Genomic DNA, 18,274 nt, shown 5'->3' on the forward strand with positions numbered 1-18,274 from the left:
AAGTGTGTTCGTACCTACACGATTGATATTTCAACATTCAACCGGTTTCGTTACATATTTCAAAGAGAAAAATGTGTTACGTTGGCGATGGTACATCAAAAATTACGTTATAAATAGTGGGTTAATATTGACTTGTTTTTGTACCATATATATGAATAAATCTCCAGTAAATCTGAATAGTGGGTTATAGTTTAATCACGAGCTTTTTAATTTCAAAATATGAGTTACATATTATCTTTAAGATCAGCATCTTACTTACAATACACAGAACAATATATTAAGTTTATCCAACACTTATAGTTTATGATCTTCTTTGTATGCAGTATGCATGCACGTATCGGTGTGCGGCAATACCTTTATCACCGAGAATTAGGAATGTTCCCTTTGACGACACGACGAATATAACACGAAATATTCAATTACACAAACGGGTCTACCGCGATATAATTTCATTGTTTTTACCTTTAATTCCGACGTTTCAACTGAGTTGCACCAGCTGTGGTCACGGAAAGACTGACGTCCCAACAAATGTCAACGGAGATATTAATAAAACAACACTAAACTACCCGAAATTAGTTTATAAAAATGTTCGGGGTAGACAAAGAAATTGCAGCTACCCGTTAAAGTTTAATGTTTATTGTCCACGGCACGACACACAACACTCACAGTATCCGTACACTGGTCCGAAGACACATCTGCTGGTTTCAACATTTGAAACACTGGTCCCCAAGTAGACGATAATTTGTAACCGTCCTCTCGATTGAAATTTTTAGGGTGTTTTTTGATTTCAATCGCCTCTCTCACGATCCGCGGATAATAGTGTCGCTCGTTGGAGAGGACTTTGGGTTTATGTAGCTCAATCCAGTGATTCGTTCCTGTTGTCAGCAAGTGCTCAGCTATTGCGGATTTGTTTACATGGCGATTTTTAACAGCTGCTATGTGTTCCTTTACCCTCTCTTGAATACTGCGCTTTGTTTGGCCAATGTACGCACTTCCACAACTGCATTCTATCTTGTAGACACCCGGATTCTGGTACGGAATGACATCCTTTGGGCTGCGTAAAAGACTTGCTACTTTAGATAACGGCGTGTATACAGTCTTAATGGAGAATTTCTTCAGTACTGATCCAACTTTGTCCGTTATCCCTTTCACATACGGCAAAAAGGCTGGTTGCCTACTAACCTCCGGATGTCTTTCTTTTTTCCTAGTCGTGCGTGGGATTTTCTGCAAGTACCCATTTAAACTCCATCCACCCAAAGGTAAAGTTTACATTTGAAATGGAGTGCGATAGATCCTTACTCTTTCTGGATGTGAAGTTGAGAGTGAAACCAGATGGAACCCTGGCACACTCCGTGTACAGGAAGCCCACACATACTGACAGGTACCTACAAGCATCTTCCCACCATCATCCAAGGCATCTACAATCCGTGGTCACATCCCTGGTTAACAGAGCACGAGACTTATGTGACGCGGAACACATAGATAATGAGTTAGCCCATGTTCAGGAAGTGCTAAAGAAAAATGGGTACTTGCAGAAAATCCCACGCACGACTAGGAAAAAAGAAAGACACGGAGGTTAGTAGGCAACCAGCCTTTTTGCCGTATGTGAAAGGGATAACGGACAAAGTTGGATCAGTACTGAAGAAATTCTCCATTAAGACTGTATACACGCCGTTATCTAAAGTAGCAAGTCTTTTACGCAGCCCAAAGGATGTCATTCCGTACCAGAATCCGGGTGTCTACAAGATAGAATGCAGTTGTGGAAGTGCGTACATTGGCCAAACAAAGCGCAGTATTCAAGAGAGGGTAAAGGAACACATAGCAGCTGTTAAAAATCGCCATGTAAACAAATCCGCAATAGCTGAGCACTTGCTGACAACAGGAACGAATCACTGGATTGAGCTACATAAACCCAAAGTCCTCTCCAACGAGCGACACTATTATCCGCGGATCGTGAGAGAGGCGATTGAAATCAAAAAACACCCTAAAAATTTCAATCGAGAGGACGGTTACAAATTATCGTCTACTTGGGGACCAGTGTTTCAAATGTTGAAACCAGCAGATGTGTCTTCGGACCAGTGTACGGATACTGTGAATGTTGTGTGTCGTGCCGTGGACAATAAACATTAAACTTTAACGGGTAGCTGCAATTTCTTTGTCTACCCCGAACATTTTTATAAACTAATTTCGGGTAGTTTAGTGTTGTTTTATTAATATCTCCGTTGACATTTGTTGGGACGTCAGTCTTTCCGTGACCACAGCTGGTGCAACTCAGTTGAAACGTCGGAATTAAAGGTAAAAACAATGAAATTATATCGCGGTAGACCCGTTTGTGTAATTGAATATGTGTACAAAACGCGAGAGTTTAAAGTGTTATATAACACGAAATGTAAGCAGAGTTCCCATTTTAACTCAAGTTTCTATCTTGGGAATTACGAACAAGGGTGAAGTGCGAGGTCTGAGAATCATTCTAACAAATGGTGAAGATACCTATTCTAGTAGCAATGGATTAAATATGGAATCATTACGAGGATTATATATATTAATCTTCATGGCGTTCATAAATTACTTACTCCTTATATTTATCTGCGAATAGGTATTTAGATAGGACTTAGGTACGCAATGGTCATATTTATCGCACCACATCCTTCCATCCTTTAGTAGCAATGTTGTGTCTCAATATATTTGGCAACTTTAGCCGTCACTGTAGCAGGCACTGGATTAATACTTATCGGCGCAATTACTCGTACTTATTACCTTGGCATACCTGTCGAAACGTAGCAAGAATATTCAGTACCTAAATAGCAGCTGTGTCTCCCCGTCTAAATATTTCATATTCATAGCTCATAGCGGTTTCAATGTAAATCTTATTCAAGTAGGTTTAAGATATTACCACGCTTTTACCTTTCCCCGCATACATATTATTGTTTATATTGGTATTTGTCGGGAAAACAAGCGGGCAATTAGCGTGCGAGTAATTAAGTACCTAAGGATTGTAAGGGGGGGGGGGGTATGTCAGGGGGAGGCCTATGTTCAGCAGTGGACGTCTTATGGCTGAGATGATGATGATGATTGTCAGTAAAGGTTTCTAAAAAGTCCGGCTTTCCGTTTTGCCGATGGGCTACGCTACGCCGAGGCGCACGTTTCGAGTATACGCACGCTCGATGCTGATGCACTCGGCTGATGCCGACCGCCATCCTGTGGTAGTTAAAAAAATCTTTTCGTGGAACTAAATCCTATGTCTCATTTATCCATATATTCGTGGTTATTTTGTTTAGCTTAAGTCATAGACTATCCCAAAATGCCAAGACTCACAATTTGTTAATGAAGTGCTTTGGCAGAACCATGCATATGCAGAAATAAGTTTTTAAAATGCGATGCCAGTATTACTTAGTCGTACTAATAATTAATTTAGCATGTTTCTAGCTAGAATAGTCTTAAAGCTTGTGTGTTTACGCTCACATCTGAATATGTCGATCAATAAGAAGCGTTAGGAAATTTTTAATAATGGTCCAGTCGAGTTGAGTCGAGTAAGCCAACATCCCAAAAATATATTTGCATCCATAAGAAAATTAAGAAAATGGCATAAGGTCAAGGGCATGGCATATATTTTCGGAATGTTGGCCATATTAATTCCCGAAAGTACACAATATTGCTGATCGTTTTATAAGATATAAATCTATACCTTAGGATGAGTTATTTTCCAGTCCTACGCGTATTATTGGTTTTGGGGACGCCCCGTATAATTCACATTCGGGTCGCATTCTCCGCATTATGCCCAGGGCCCAGGTGACACGGGGTTTGTTTTACGAGACAGCATAACAAGATAATACAACAGTGCGCTCTCCTTCTACCTACAACTTCACACGAGTTAGTACGTAACGTCGAAAATATTAAACAAATGCTTATGTAACTACACTTAGTGGTTTGCTCGAGAAACTGACTAATTCATTAATCATTGTTGTAGAAAATCATTTAGGTATATGTATACAAATAAGATATATATATGTATATTGTTTATGCTGAAATAAGTACTCGAAGTCCAATGGGTGAGATATAGGAGCCGGGAACACTGGGATAACTAATAAAAAGGCAAATGCACATCCGTTCGTATTCGAAGATATATTTCGAGAGACAAGTTAAAACTACCACCAATTATGACATTAAATTATTTATAAAAATCTTAACCTACCAGCGATCAGCTGTGATACGTGTCTATGTATTACCTTCGGTGCTATACATGTACAATATATCACGGTACATATTACAACGACGTAGGTAATAATGCCAGCCTTTCCCTGGGTTTCTGATTCTGTACAACACATATACTATTATCAAATCTCGTACGCGGTAAGGTAAACGTACTGGTGCTCGACGCGGTCCCATCCCAGTACATGTCATCTTGAAACTTAAAAGTCATTGTCAATAGAGGTGACAGCAATAGATGACTATTGGGCAATGGACATTAGCATGTCGAGCACTAGTACCTTAGGCCCCCCCCACATCTGGCGTCTTTCGAGCGTCGGCGTCTGTCGGCGTCGGTCCAGCGCTATGGAAAATGACGTCGCTGCGCAGTTGCGTCGACGCTGCGTCGACGTTGCGTCGACGTCGGCCATAGAATTGTAGACGCCGACGCTCGAAAGACGCCAGATGTGGGGGGGCCCTTATGCTGCGTCTAACGTAATAACAACTCGCGAACGCGACGCGGCGGGCCCAAGGCGTTCGCGTTCGCAACGAGATCGCCCACGTAGGACACTTCTGTATCAAAGGATTAAGTCACCCCGCGCCGCATCGCTTCGCTTTGCGTTCGCGTGTTGTTCAGGGGAACAACGAGTAACGCAGCACTACGTAGGGACGTAGTACGCTGCGTTACTCGATTGAAGCTATTATTATATTGTGACATTTATGACACGACTTATAACATACTATTAGCATTTACATATTTGTATGGGTGACAGGAGGCGTTCACCGCGAGGGCGAGAACACGCTGGACGTGTCGGCGGACCTGACGGAGCTGGGCCGCTGCCGCGCCGCGGTCGTCTGCAGCGGCGTCAAGTCCATCCTCGACATCGGGAAGACACTCGAATACCTGGTCAGTTGTACATCTCCTACCTTCAGCGTAGCGTACCTCTTCACTACTAAATTATGCAGAAACACACAAAAATAGTCAGTAGAAAAAGGCGCGAAATTCAAATATGTATATCTATGGGAATCAAGTGCCTGAAGGTGACAAAATTTGTCTCCTTTTTCTAGTGACTAGTTCGCTGTACCAGAATAACAGGCTCTTTTAATAGAGTCAGACCAAGAAAAGTCTGCAGTAAACTTCTATGAAATTATGACGTATAAATAACACTTGTACTTACTGCGTGGGCTATCAACTCCACTGCAGACTTTTTTTGGTCCGACTCTATGGATTTTTCCATAAGGTGTATTCGGGTAATACCGAATGTCGGATAATTCCGAAATTCAGATGAAAATCACCCTTAATTCCATCATAATAAAAGTCTCTTTTCGGAATTATCCGACAGTTTTCGACATTCGGAATTACCTACCCGAGTAAACCTTACTTCTTACTGACCTAAAACTATAAAATTGGATAAGAAAGCGTCTTAAAGTAAAGCACAAATAAACTATAAATTCCGAATTGTTTCGAATTCTTTGATGACATAGTTATATTTGGAATTGTTTGTTGGTAGTCATATCTGGAGTCAGTCAGTAGGTAGTCAGTTGGTAACTTGGTAGTCATTACATATATGGGGCAACTGAAGCCTACTGGAATGTATTGGGCGCCATACATTTCACGACTCTTCTCTTTCCAAACATACTATATTTTATTTGTGTCCGTAAAATTGTGTAAAAGCACTCTAGCTTCATTACATCAATAAGAAAACCTACTTATAATGTTATAATCTTAAAAGTATTAAGAGGGATAGAACTCAGTATATTTCAGCGAACGTATGTAATGCACCAAGTCGACCCTTAAGGGTTGAAGTATATAATGAATGTTGAAACCAGGTTATTATGCGTATCAGGAAACTCAAGGCGTGTGTGTGTGCGCGTATGGAGAATCTGACGCGTTTCCGGCATTCTACACTCGGCGTTCGGGTCACCGAGCACCGCACCGTACGCCCTCGGCCGCGCACGCCGCGCGCCTGCTGGCCGCGGCGCGGTCGCTGCGTCTTGAGTCCGGTACCGTCATCGCCGTACCTGTGCCGGAGGAACATGCTATGGATGGTGCGTACAATCATATATTATCTGATATAAGTATATATTCTTCTATCCAAGCCAACAAATGACACCAACAGTAATGATAATGTTAACTACGTTCACAAATCTGTAACCACTTAATCCAGTAACTTTGTCGAATTTTGTAACCTGGCTCTTTTGCGTCAAATCCGGTAGTTCTGATTTTTTGCAGACTTGTTTATGATGTTGGCCCAATGCATAATCCAAGTTTGTGACTTCGAGCGCCGAACGCAACTTTGTCAAAAATCGAATAAACCACAATTTTTTTAAGATTTGGGCGATTATAACCCTCAAGTACTAGTTTTTGGTAGTAACTTCCTAGGGCGTATTTAAAGCAGACTAAATTTGCTACAATAAGACACTAGAATTGTCTCTGTACATCTAATATTTTCTGAGATAAAGCCTTTCAAAATTTTATATTTATATTTTTATATTTTTAAATATTTTTTCAAAATAGGAACTCATACATTTTTTTATGGAAAATAAATATTTTGTAGAACGTGCCGGTGATGAATTCCATATAAATTACCTACCTAACCCTTATATTATAGCTAAGAACTGATGTAAAATTATAAAATTTTGAAAGGCTTTATCTCGGAAAATATTAGATGTACAGAGACAATTCTAGTGTCTTATTGTAGCAAATTTAGTCTACTTTAAAAACGCCCTAGGAAGTTACTATCAAAAACTAGTACTTTAGGGTTATAATCGCCCAAATCTAAAAAAAATTGTGGGTTATTTTGACAAAGTTGCGTTCGGCGCTCGAGGTCACAAACTTGGATTATTCATTGGGCCAACACCATAAACAAGCCTGCAAAAAATCAGAACTACCGGATTTGACGCAAACGCAAAATGTATAATTTTACTGTATTACACTACCGTTTCCGTAAAATATGTTAATCGGTAAGGTTATTTTAAAGTTTTACTATTACTACTTATAAGTAACTATGTACATACTGCATTTCACAGAATCAGTTATAAATGAAGCAATTACCCTCGCTTTACAAGAAGCCAAAAGAAAAGGTATCTATGGAAAGGAAGTGACTCCTTACATTTTGGCGGCTGTCTCAGAAGCAACAGGGGGCAAGTCTCTCGATACCAGTATCCTTTACTTCGTACATTTATGGGAAAATACCAAACAAGGATTTTTTTTCAGTAAGTATGTATACAAAATTACGTACATATAATCGTATGAAAGTTATGAACCGTTGTCAACCCTCCCCTTGAACAATCTACGGACAGAAGACGTTGGGTTATTTTATTTCTGTACCTATACCTATTTTTAATGTAGGTCATATAAAAAAAAATTAAAGGAGATAGAAGGATAGAACCGAAGTGATAATGAAATAAGCGTAGAACATTAAACAAGTTTAATTAGACTAGACTGCTTATAGCCTCGTAAATTAAACGTTAAAATAGAACGCCAACGACCTTAAAGTGATAGTAGTGAAGCTAATTGCCACAATCTCTTTCCTTAACGACTCACAGACATGGCCCTCATAAAGAACAACGCTAAAGTTGGCGCCGATATTGCTGTTGAGTTTAACAAACTCAAGAATGTCGACAATTTGAACATTGGGTCCTCAAGAGTTGTAGATAATTCTACCGGCACTCGATCGTTCCACACCTCATGTAGGTCGCGCGGAAGCGCGCTAGTATCGCCGGGCGAGCCCACTGCGTCCGAGCCTGTGCTCGTAATCGGCGGGGCCAATGTAGACAGGACCTACAGAGTAGCAGAAGACTACATCAAGGTTAGTGACTGCAACAAACATTCTTTTTTAAGTGATCAATTCTGATCAAACCAATTGTATTCCGTGTAAATTTTATGCTCAATTAAAACTATTGCTCATCAACGCCTTTTATGTCAGCCGCTTTTATTATTTAGTGTAATCAAATGGGGTTAGTGATGTAGCCAATTTGAAACTTAACTGGGGTGTTCTAAAACCATCTCAAACGTTCAATTCGCACCTACAAAAAAAAATGTCAGGCCAACGAGATCACTGGTTACCAAAAATCTACAGAAAGTTCCACTAAATAAATAAAAATAGGTATTCGCCATTCCCTAGTGCGAAAAACTGACACACGAAACTCCAAAATCCATCCAGGTATTATAATTTAAATGTATGCCACATTTAAATTTTCAATTATCGTATTGAACCCCTACATCAATTGGGACACTTTTTGCAGCGCGGTCTTGTAAACTTGTCAGATGGGCGGAAATTTTCTTATTTTGTAGAATTTGTTGAAGGCTGTTCTAAAAATGCTCTAAAATTAATAATGTGTCAGTCTCATTCGAGATCAAAATGTAGGAAATAATGTACTCAACTACTCACAATATTTTTCCTTTGACGATTCAGGTTTGGTACACCAACAAACAACCCTCTCAGGTTACTTAAAAACAGGCGTATTCGGATTTTAATTATTAGATCAGATAAGTACATAAACGATCCAGATATAATTATTAAAATCCAAATACGCCTGTTATTATATCAAAAGGGATAAAATTACTTTTTTATCACACCAGCTCTGAAAGGCTTACTTTGCACTTCAAAAACTGATTATTCCATCCATTTTATTAATTTGTGAGGCAAAGTAATCAAATGCAAATTTTCAGTTGTTTTCTTATGTTTGCTGGTAGTTAACTTTTAAATGATGATTTTGGATGATAAATATTGAATAACATACATTTGGATTTCATTTGGTTTGATTTTGTTTGATATTTTACATTTAAATAATATAAATAATCATAATATAAATTCGTATATATAGATTAGTGTAAAATAATTTATATTGTAATTTCATATTATGAAATAAATATATCTAAGTAAATCTTTAATATATGCTTCGGGTTTGTGTGGTGAAAAATTATGTGTACTTATTACTCGGGGGAAAATTTTGTTTAACCCTCGTGCTTTGAAACCCTCACAACGTTCAAGATTCCATTTTAGAACCACTCGCTGCGCTCGTGGTTCTATTTTGGAATCTTTCGCTTGCTCGGGTATCAATATTAGCACGAGCGGTTAAACAACAACTTTGCCCCCTTGTAAAACAAATAACTATTAGGTATCAGGTTGAAATCATTTTTGGAAAGAGCATTTTCAAACTAATTATATTAAGTGCATTTCAAACTATTCAGTTCACTTACCTCTAAATTACTTCTGCATAGTACCTATAAAACCAGGAATATGCGCCTTATTTTCTCTTCAGCTCTTTGCATAAACTCAAATTTGAATAACAAACTGGTAGAGATTGCCTTTGGCTATGTTTACGTTATCTCTTCAATGTCAAAGGCATATCATAAAATAAAGGTTTCATAAAACGTGCCAGTGCAGCACTACATTTCTGTTTTCGAAGCAAAAGTGGTTATAAGCAATACCACTAATTGGACAAAACCAAAGCGAAATTAATTTCTCCACACACCAACAGATATCTCGGAGCAGCCAAGATCCTCACAACTACCTCTATCTATTGTAAAATTTGTCAAATGCGCAAAGGCGTATGATTTTGTGAACATTTGACGATATTGGATCTTAAATAAAACCATTAGTTAGTGAATTTAAGAACTGGAGTCGCGTTGACTGTAATATTCTGTACAAAACAGTCTACCGAGTATTGCAGCGGAGGGGCACGTCAAATATATGGCTTTACGTAACGTACGTTATTGGTTCAACTTCAAACAGTAGGTAAACCCTCGTTTATGAAATGTATGTACCTATCTATCAGGTTGTTTACATACATCTGGGTAACTAACTAAATACACTTCAGGAAGAATACTTTACCGAAAGTACTAAAAAGAAAAAAATTGCTGCCTTTCTTCCGGAACTGGAATATATATGTGACACCTATAGTGCCTAAAATTTGGTCAAAGATAGAAGTTTACCCTGTACAACAACTTCATAGGTATAATAAAATTAGTACTTATAATAGGTATTAATTAATGAACATGGTATAACTGAAAGTATGCTCCTTTTAATTCTTAATAACTGTATATATATATACCGGATGTGGCCTGCAATACGAGCAAAAAATTTAACTGTAAGCTGTACTCCTCATACCGACCAACATTTGTTCAGCTACTTTTAAAAATAACTTGTGGTTTAATTTTTAATACACTTTAAAGTTTATTCTAAGACTCAATGTATTGCAAATTTTGTTATGTTTAAGGCATGACAGCAACGTCAATCACAATGATATGGCGTGGCGATGGCGTCCATTGAAGATAATATTTATTTTGTATGAAAAATAGGGAGTCTAAATACTTCATAATTTTTAACAGTTGTTGAACAAAAGTGTCACCGTTTGAGGAGTACAGTTTATGTTTTTATTATTTGCTCATGTTACCACACCCGGTATATAAAAACACCTTCTATTTTAATTTATGGTTGATTTAGTGCCTTAATCTAAATTCTAAATGAATGAAGTAAAAGGCACTAAAGATACCACCAGCGTAGAACTTTTTATTCTACTGGTTTACCCAAAAAAAAATATACTACATGTAATAAATAGAACTAAGCCGAGTTAGGTAACTAATGAAAATATAAATAGGTTAATATGTTCAATAATAAAACGAAGCTGTTTAACAAACTGTTTATTAATTTAATGCTTTATTATGATAGTATTAGCTTTCAGTCGCCTAGCGCGTACCTTCGGAAAGTTGGAACAACCCTACTGTAAGTACAACTCAACACAGAACAAGCATCATTGCCTGGCAACGTTTCACACTCTATCGTCACAAAATAGCTCAATTTACATGTACATAGATTTCTTTATACACAACATTCTGCACTGTAAAAGCATTTATTACATTGGTGTTCAGAATCCAGTAGGGATAATCAAAACTTGTTAATTAACTAAGTAAAACCCTGTCATAGCAAAAGCTAACTACAAAATTGGCGTGATAATCATGGGTTAGGTGGATTAGCAAAAACAAGAAAGCAGTAGAGCAAATGTCTAAAAAAATGGACAGGTAGGTAGGTATCGCGGCTGGCCTTTGCCACGTAGTGCAGGTAGCACTTCAGAGACGAGTCGTATGTCGCACTTATAACAGATTTTTTTTCAATGAAAATAACATCAATTATACGATTCTATAAGCCAAGGCACATGTCATTATACCATTTTTTGGAAGAGATGTAGGATTTAGATTGGATCCTAGCTACAAATTATTCAACTTTCCGAATATACAATTTATAATAAGATTTTTTGGTACATTCATATGACACCAATATTAAAAAACTATTTTTCTGCTCAAATTCACAAAATACTATACTCTAAGCAAACATAATACATAATTTCGTAATAATTATTAGGTACAATATAATGTATATCTATAAAGTTATTTCATAATAGGTAGACACAAACAATTGTGTTTTCGACGCGAAGTACCGGTCCGGTACGCTACGGCCGACGAGACGCAGGCGCGTCTGCCGGCTAACGTATCTACACCTAGGTTTCTCTTTCTGTATTTAGATACGCTCTTTCATATTGCATCACGTTATAAGATCCAGATTTGTAAACCACATTGTTACACATTTAATTCTGACACAGCCTTATTTAACATACCTACTCGAATCAAGTCGTTTCGCAAGACATTGTACTCTTTTCAAAAGCAATAAGTACTCAGAAATGTAGATATAATTTTATTTATGTACGTGGGGATTTAGCCCTTCAAAAATGTTTAAGTTTGTAGGTTTTTGTTATGATGTACCTACATCGTACAAACGTTCAAATTCCTCTGCCAAAAAAAAAGTTTATGTTCTTTCAACACTTTAAAAGCATAATCGTAGGCACTACGTCTTTTAAGCTCATATCAGTACTATTTTTCAATCTGTCCATGCACATTTACTCGCATACTACGCATGTACAAAATATGATAATTTATTTACATAAATAGAGTCCGGGACGTGCGGCGCGAGCGCAGGCCCGCTCTCCCGATCCTGCTGGTAATAAGTAAGCTCTCGTCATTACATCTAGGCTCGTCATACAAACGCACATGTCTACGTTTAAGTACGCATGGAGAGCGCCCGGACACATTATAGCCTCGCATTTTTTTTTACAAGTTTTTAATAATGAGGTTGTATTACCTATATTTTACAAGTCTTTTGTGAATAGATCTTTTAAACATAAAAATATAAAAATGGTTACCCAACACTGGGCTTCCAAATATCTTGAGTTAAAATTGGGTATTGATGAAAAAACAAGGAGGGTGTCAGCTTTGTGTTGAATTTGCTGATGTTTGTGTAGATTGGGGTAAGAAGCCGGTCTCTGGCTGGCTCGATGCGCCGAGCGCCGACCACTGCGCGGTCTCTACGGTAAGCGGTGCGGTCCGGCCGCTGCGTACTGTCTAGAGTCTACGCGGCCGCGGACGCTGTATACGGATATTCATTCGTGCATCATAATATTCATTTTGTAACATTCCACTAAGGACTATAGAAACATTATTGTCTATGTAGTAGAAAATTTGCTAATTGTTTCGTAATTGGTTATTTTGTTCGTTGAAAATCTTTTTGTGGAATCAATAATTTATATAGGTGGTGAAACTGAGATATCAAAGTATCGAATCTAATCCATGCAAATGTTTTACGCCTTTATTATATTATTTTATTAAAATAATTTGATATCACTTAATTACAAGAAAGTAATGTGACAAAACTCTACATAATAGATACAAATACCCAAAAGTTAACCTATTGCTAAACACAATATTTCTTCAGTACGTAAGTTAGATAATATTTCATCGCCCGAGAGAAATAGGTTATGCCTTGCTGTTGACGCTTGATGTGCGCTCTTCTGATCGCCCTTATTTTGTCAGCGGTTCTATGATAGGTACAAACGATATCGTTGTACCATTATAATTGAGTAGGTTATTATTAATGACGCATTATAAAGTGACTTATAATTTATGTTTTTCATAGTGAATCATGAAACACAAATACCTTACCTACCAAGTATGTTACATTCAACAAAATCGTAACTGCCAAGCATAAATATAGGAACTAAACACAAGCTTTGCTCGTGGGTTCAAACTCACCAATATACATATATATAAGTATATATATACGATATACTACTGTCGTTCCTCACTTGTCCTTTTTGTTTGTTCACAACGCCCTTCTTCCGAAAACACTTCACTGGCGGAGTGTCATAATTTAGTCTGGATTTTATCTACAACTATAAACTTGCAGAAGTTACTGAAAAATTCGGCACTCGACATAAAAAGGACAACAGAGCGATTAGAAGTGGATTCGGGCGCGTCGGCAAGCGCATTAGAGCAGTCACAGCTCGAACTCGGAGCGGGTGTGGCGGCGCGTGTCGAGACGAACGCGAGCGCCGGCGCGGCGCTCGCGCGAGCCCGCCGCCGCGTGCGCCGCCAGCAGCTCCGCCTCGCACCCGCTCGCCGGAAACGAGCGCCAGCGCCGCCCGAACAGCCGCTCCAGGTAACATCTTAGTCAGATCCGAGTCGCCGCACTGTCCGCCGCCAACGGTCTGTACTCTCCTCGTGCCAACTCGCGCATCTCACAATTGTTGTTCCCGTTTATAGTTTTCGACGCCAAAGGATCTTCGTGAGTGCCGCGCCGCGAGCACGTGTCTGTTAGGCGTCCAAGCAGCGCGTCTCGCTCACCTGCTCGCTCGGGACTGCCACCATGCGCCCGCACGCCGCCATTTGCGTTCACAGCGTTTACTATCACCGTCTGTGACAATGGCCCGCCATGGATCGGGCTACCATCTAAAAGTTCACCGGCTCCGAGCTCGCTTCGAATAAGTCTAATTTTTTGGATCATCTCTTTTATCTCATATCGTAAAATTCCGAGAAAACATAACTTCAAAAACGCGATCACACAGTAACCTAGCACAAACAACGCGTCAGCAGTTCGTCGAGTCCAGTTCTGTAATCGGTCCGCGCACGCCGCAGTGTGCGGGACGCAGTGGGCGGGCGTGAAGGTGGCGAGCGACGTACTGGACGTGGCAGCAAACAGTGCAGACGTCGTGGCGGGCGTGTGCGCCGGCATGCGGCAACAGCTCGCGGGTAGAGATGTACGGTTCAGGTGCGCGAAATCGGCCGGTCCGGTCACACCGCAACAGCGCTGTTCTCTTTGGAGGCGATCCCAGGCTTCCGTGAATTCCGCATCAGTTTCGTAATCTCTAAGCAGACGTAACTTTAGTTGGGGACGCAGTTCTCGACAGACTCGCTCAAATCGGAAAGCCCAGTAAACACCGATGGCGGCGTCCCCAACAAGCAGCGCAAGAAGAGCAAACCAGTATGCGTTAAGTAATCGCTCAGAGAGTCGAAGCGCCGCGACACATCCGAGCATCTGCAGCAGACCTGTTTGCACAGGTAACGCCGCGTAGCCATACAGGAAACCTGGTTGTGCGGCGTTAAGACCAGGGACCAGAGCGCGGCGGTAGTCTGCGAGAGCGCGGCCAGCAGCCGCGCAGAAGGCCAACGAACCCAGGAGCAGCGCGCCGTTGCACGCATATATCCAGATGCGGTAATAGCGCATGGCGCGATGCGCGGAGGGATGGGCGGGGCGCGCGGGCGGCGGCAGCGTCATGGTGGCGGACGCCGCGTCATCATGCCGCCCGCCGCGCCCGCGCCGCCGCCACGCGCCGCGCCCCACGCCTCTGAAACATAATCATTTGAATTACATTCAGCCCTTACAGGAAGGACAATTATTTTACACAGATCGACCCCGTCCCGCAGTAATCAATAAGGCTTGTGTCGTGGGTACTAGACGATCATATAATATATAATATAAATACTTACATACGTAGAAAACATCCATAACTCAGAAAAACTTATTTGTGATAACATATTACAAACAAATGCCCTTACCAGGATTCGAACCTGGGACCTCCTGCTTCATAGACATGGTCACTATACCGATTAGGCTAGGAGGCCGTTAAAATTTTAAATAAAATAATATCAATTTAGGTATATTCCCTAAAAATACCAAGTGTGAGTTAAGTTCATCTCTCAATTTTTAGGGCTCTGTACCAAAGGAACCCTTATGGTGCTGTCCGTCTGTCAAATCGTTAAATATCTCGAGAATTACTGAAATAATATCGTTTTGTGGAATAGTTATGAACGTACCGTTAACCCAGACATTGGGTTGAAGTGTAATTTTTTTATTAGGTATTAATTATTATTATCATACTTTTAAATGATGATTTTGGATGATAAATATTTAATAACAATAAAAAAATAAATATTAGTAGAATATCCAATATAAAGAGGGGGCAAAATTTCTAAGTCTAGTTACTAGGATTAGTGGGTTATCGTTTGAAACAGCTCGAATTGAACAAAAAATATTGACATTTAAAGGAAAATGTGAAAAATATACACCCTTTTTCCAACGAAACAAAGTTATGATTTTTTTTACATAATAATAACATTATCATAAATAATACAGGGAAAAATATAATCAATCACACATCTATCATGAATACGTTTGTTTTTATTATTAAAAACCATTTTCTAAATTAATTTGCAATTTGAAGCCTCTTTCGGGTGTTTATTATAAGTAAGTACTTGAAATATCTATGAGATTACACTAAAAACACCTTACGAATAAAACAAAAATTCTATCTATCGAAAAGGAAAAACATAAATAAGAAATTAATTGGCGGTGAAATCTACTGACACGTTAGCCCATTAGCGAGTAATTATGGCGCCTCCAATATAAAAGAAAGTCTCAGTTTAATGCACCGGGTAAGTACTCCCTGCCTCCGTTCTGAAATGGCAGCTCGCTGCCAGTACGCCAGAACGACTCGCACTTGTCGGATTTTCAGACCCCGAACGTATGCAAATTCAATTTTATTCATAACAGGGTGTAATCCCTCTTGGCTCGGGGCCCGGCGCGCGGTGCCTCGTATATACGAGACTCCGAATTCACCTTTGTACACCTCGCATTTAGCTAAATGTCGCTCAGCCTATTCGCTGATATTCTCTACCTACCTAATAGCTACCTAGGCAGGCTGATATCTGCGCTACGTGTTCCAAGTTCTATTGTATTGTGAATGTTTGGATAGCAAAATTTTTGAACTCAGTCCATGGTTCAGAACACTCACTATTGTAATTCATCAAAGGACTCATTTTAATAAAATGAGTACGAACGAATAATTACTATAATCTTCGGTATAAACCGTAGGTAGCGATTGTGTTAGACTTTAACTTGATGGTTTAGTAGCTAGGTATAAGTTTCAAATCGTCAAGCTTAGTAATATAGATATGTACTTAAACTTAATTGGTAGATTGGTACTTAGTTCTCATGAGTATCAAATTATAAGTTAGTTAGTATTAACAACAACAAGGCATCCATCAAAGTACTTTTACGATAGATAATCCAACTCACTTCGGTTAATAAGGTACCTATATGACTCCCAGTACGAAATATCAACGCATTTCATTTTACATTTCACGTGATTCTTCCTCGGGAGATAGGCATACATAACCAATATTGGCATTTTTATAGCGGTTGCCGCTGAAAGGTAATACTACCCTTTAAAAGCTGTCTTAAAATAGCACAAATAACACAAGCCGTCTACACAGCAGCATAAAGAAGTAGTTTGATTTTTTTTCCTACTGGTTTCGTAAATTTTTAGGTTTCCGTGCTTTTGTGACTGACTTTTATTATGTTTCAATATAATTAAATAGATGTATCTAATTACAAGAACGATCGATCAAATAATAAATAGTCTGGGTAGTATAAGTACCTATATTTTTAATACTTACTTACTTAATTTTGCAATTTTAACTAGCACTAAAACCGGAGTAGTGTGGAGAGTCTTGCTCTCATTCGGCTCATTCCTGTTACATAGCTACTTTGTTTAAGTTCAACAATTTGAATGTCTATTCTATTGGCATAATAAAATTCGTCTATCCCATCTTCGTCTGTGAAAACTGATAATGCTTTGTGCTGAAAGTAAATATAGGTACTTACAATCCGCCACCCGTGCCTTGGGCGAGGATCCTCGTTAGTCACAGAACCGGTCGCACGACCCTCTGGAGCGCGCCTAGCACGCCTGTCCGCGGCCTAGAACAATAACGGAACAATATCCACCGATTACTGACGCTGCCAAACTAGACTAACTAGACAAGGTGGGCCAGGCCTATTTGTGAAAGCTTGGATTAATTTTCTGTCAAATTAACTTGATGTAATCATGTAACCAATTAGCAATGGCAATGACACTAATTAAAGTAACCAACTAATGATATGTACATATGATAAATTTCACTCGATAGATAATCGATATTCGTGGTTTGATATTAGTGGACCCACCACTAAAAGGTACCTACTAAGAGCGAGTGTTGGTCATATGTGCCTAAGACGAATGGCGTCAATATTAACAATATGACAGTCATATTGACAAGATTATCAGTAACACACTCATATTACGCACATAGCGAATAAAAACCAACAATCCCATAATAATGATACAATATTGTAATGTCATAATACATATATGTACATATTAAAAAGCCACAAAGGTCTCCAGTGTTCGAGACGAACTGGCGTGTGATTGTTGGAGGATCACTGACAGCTTCTAACATATGTTTCAGTTAATAGACCTACACTGTGTTAACTTTATTTGTTACTTCTTTGTTTGTGTTTTTTCGGCAAAAATAACCGAACTGTTTTTTTAGACTAGAGGGCAAAACCGTTATTACAAGTACCAAGTTTAGTAAAAACATATAATTGGTATTCGTTGTGAGAGATTGCTGGTTTCGTACTGTCATGCATGTCATTTGAACGATATTGTAGGTATTAACCCCCTTATTCATAAAAGTTTGTACTAAAGTTGACAAGCCGATAATAATGGTTTGTCCCTTTCCATTTTATTTCCATCATACCAATACGTCGGAAAGGGACAAATGATTATTATCGGCTTGTCAACTTTAGTAAACGTTTATGAATAACAGGGTAAGTACGTAAATAGAAATTGACAGTACTCGTAGATTAGGTAATAATTGTGTATCTCCAGCAAAGCGAAGCGCTGGAGAGGGGTCTGACATTTCACGGCGTTACGTCTA

The 18,274-nt window shown here is 39.1% G+C and overlaps 2 protein-coding genes across 7 annotated transcripts in view; one reads left to right on the plus strand and one right to left on the minus strand.

Moving 5' to 3' along the window:
• The window catches only part of LOC134678852 (uncharacterized), a 208,179-nt gene that overhangs the window by 43,489 nt on the left and 146,416 nt on the right, over positions 1-18,274 (plus strand). The window contains exons 4-7 of the mRNA XM_063537562.1: positions 4,959-5,092; positions 6,033-6,234; positions 7,216-7,347; positions 7,735-7,997. Coding sequence (XP_063393632.1) covers positions 4,959-5,092; positions 6,033-6,234; positions 7,216-7,347; positions 7,735-7,997 — 731 coding nt within the window. The remainder of the gene's footprint in view (positions 1-4,958; positions 5,093-6,032; positions 6,235-7,215; positions 7,348-7,734; positions 7,998-18,274) is intronic.
• LOC134678856 (CD82 antigen-like) overlaps positions 10,820-18,274 on the minus strand; it is a 92,677-nt gene continuing 85,222 nt past the window's right edge. For 4 of the 6 annotated variants that reach the window (XM_063537572.1, XM_063537570.1, XM_063537571.1 and 1 more), the window contains 2 exons: positions 17,184-17,276; positions 10,820-14,865 (listed from right to left, as the gene is read on the minus strand). In XM_063537572.1, the coding sequence (XP_063393642.1) occupies positions 13,692-14,795 (1,104 nt within the window). In that variant the 5' untranslated portion in view covers positions 14,796-14,865; positions 17,184-17,276 and the 3' untranslated portion in view covers positions 10,820-13,691. The remainder of the gene's footprint in view (positions 14,866-17,183; positions 17,277-18,274) is intronic. The other 2 variants (XM_063537568.1, XM_063537567.1) reach the window with 1 other exon arrangement.

Source organism: Cydia fagiglandana, chromosome Z (assembly GCF_963556715.1).
Source record: "Cydia fagiglandana chromosome Z, ilCydFagi1.1, whole genome shotgun sequence".
NCBI classification, from domain to species: domain Eukaryota; kingdom Metazoa; phylum Arthropoda; class Insecta; order Lepidoptera; family Tortricidae; genus Cydia; species Cydia fagiglandana.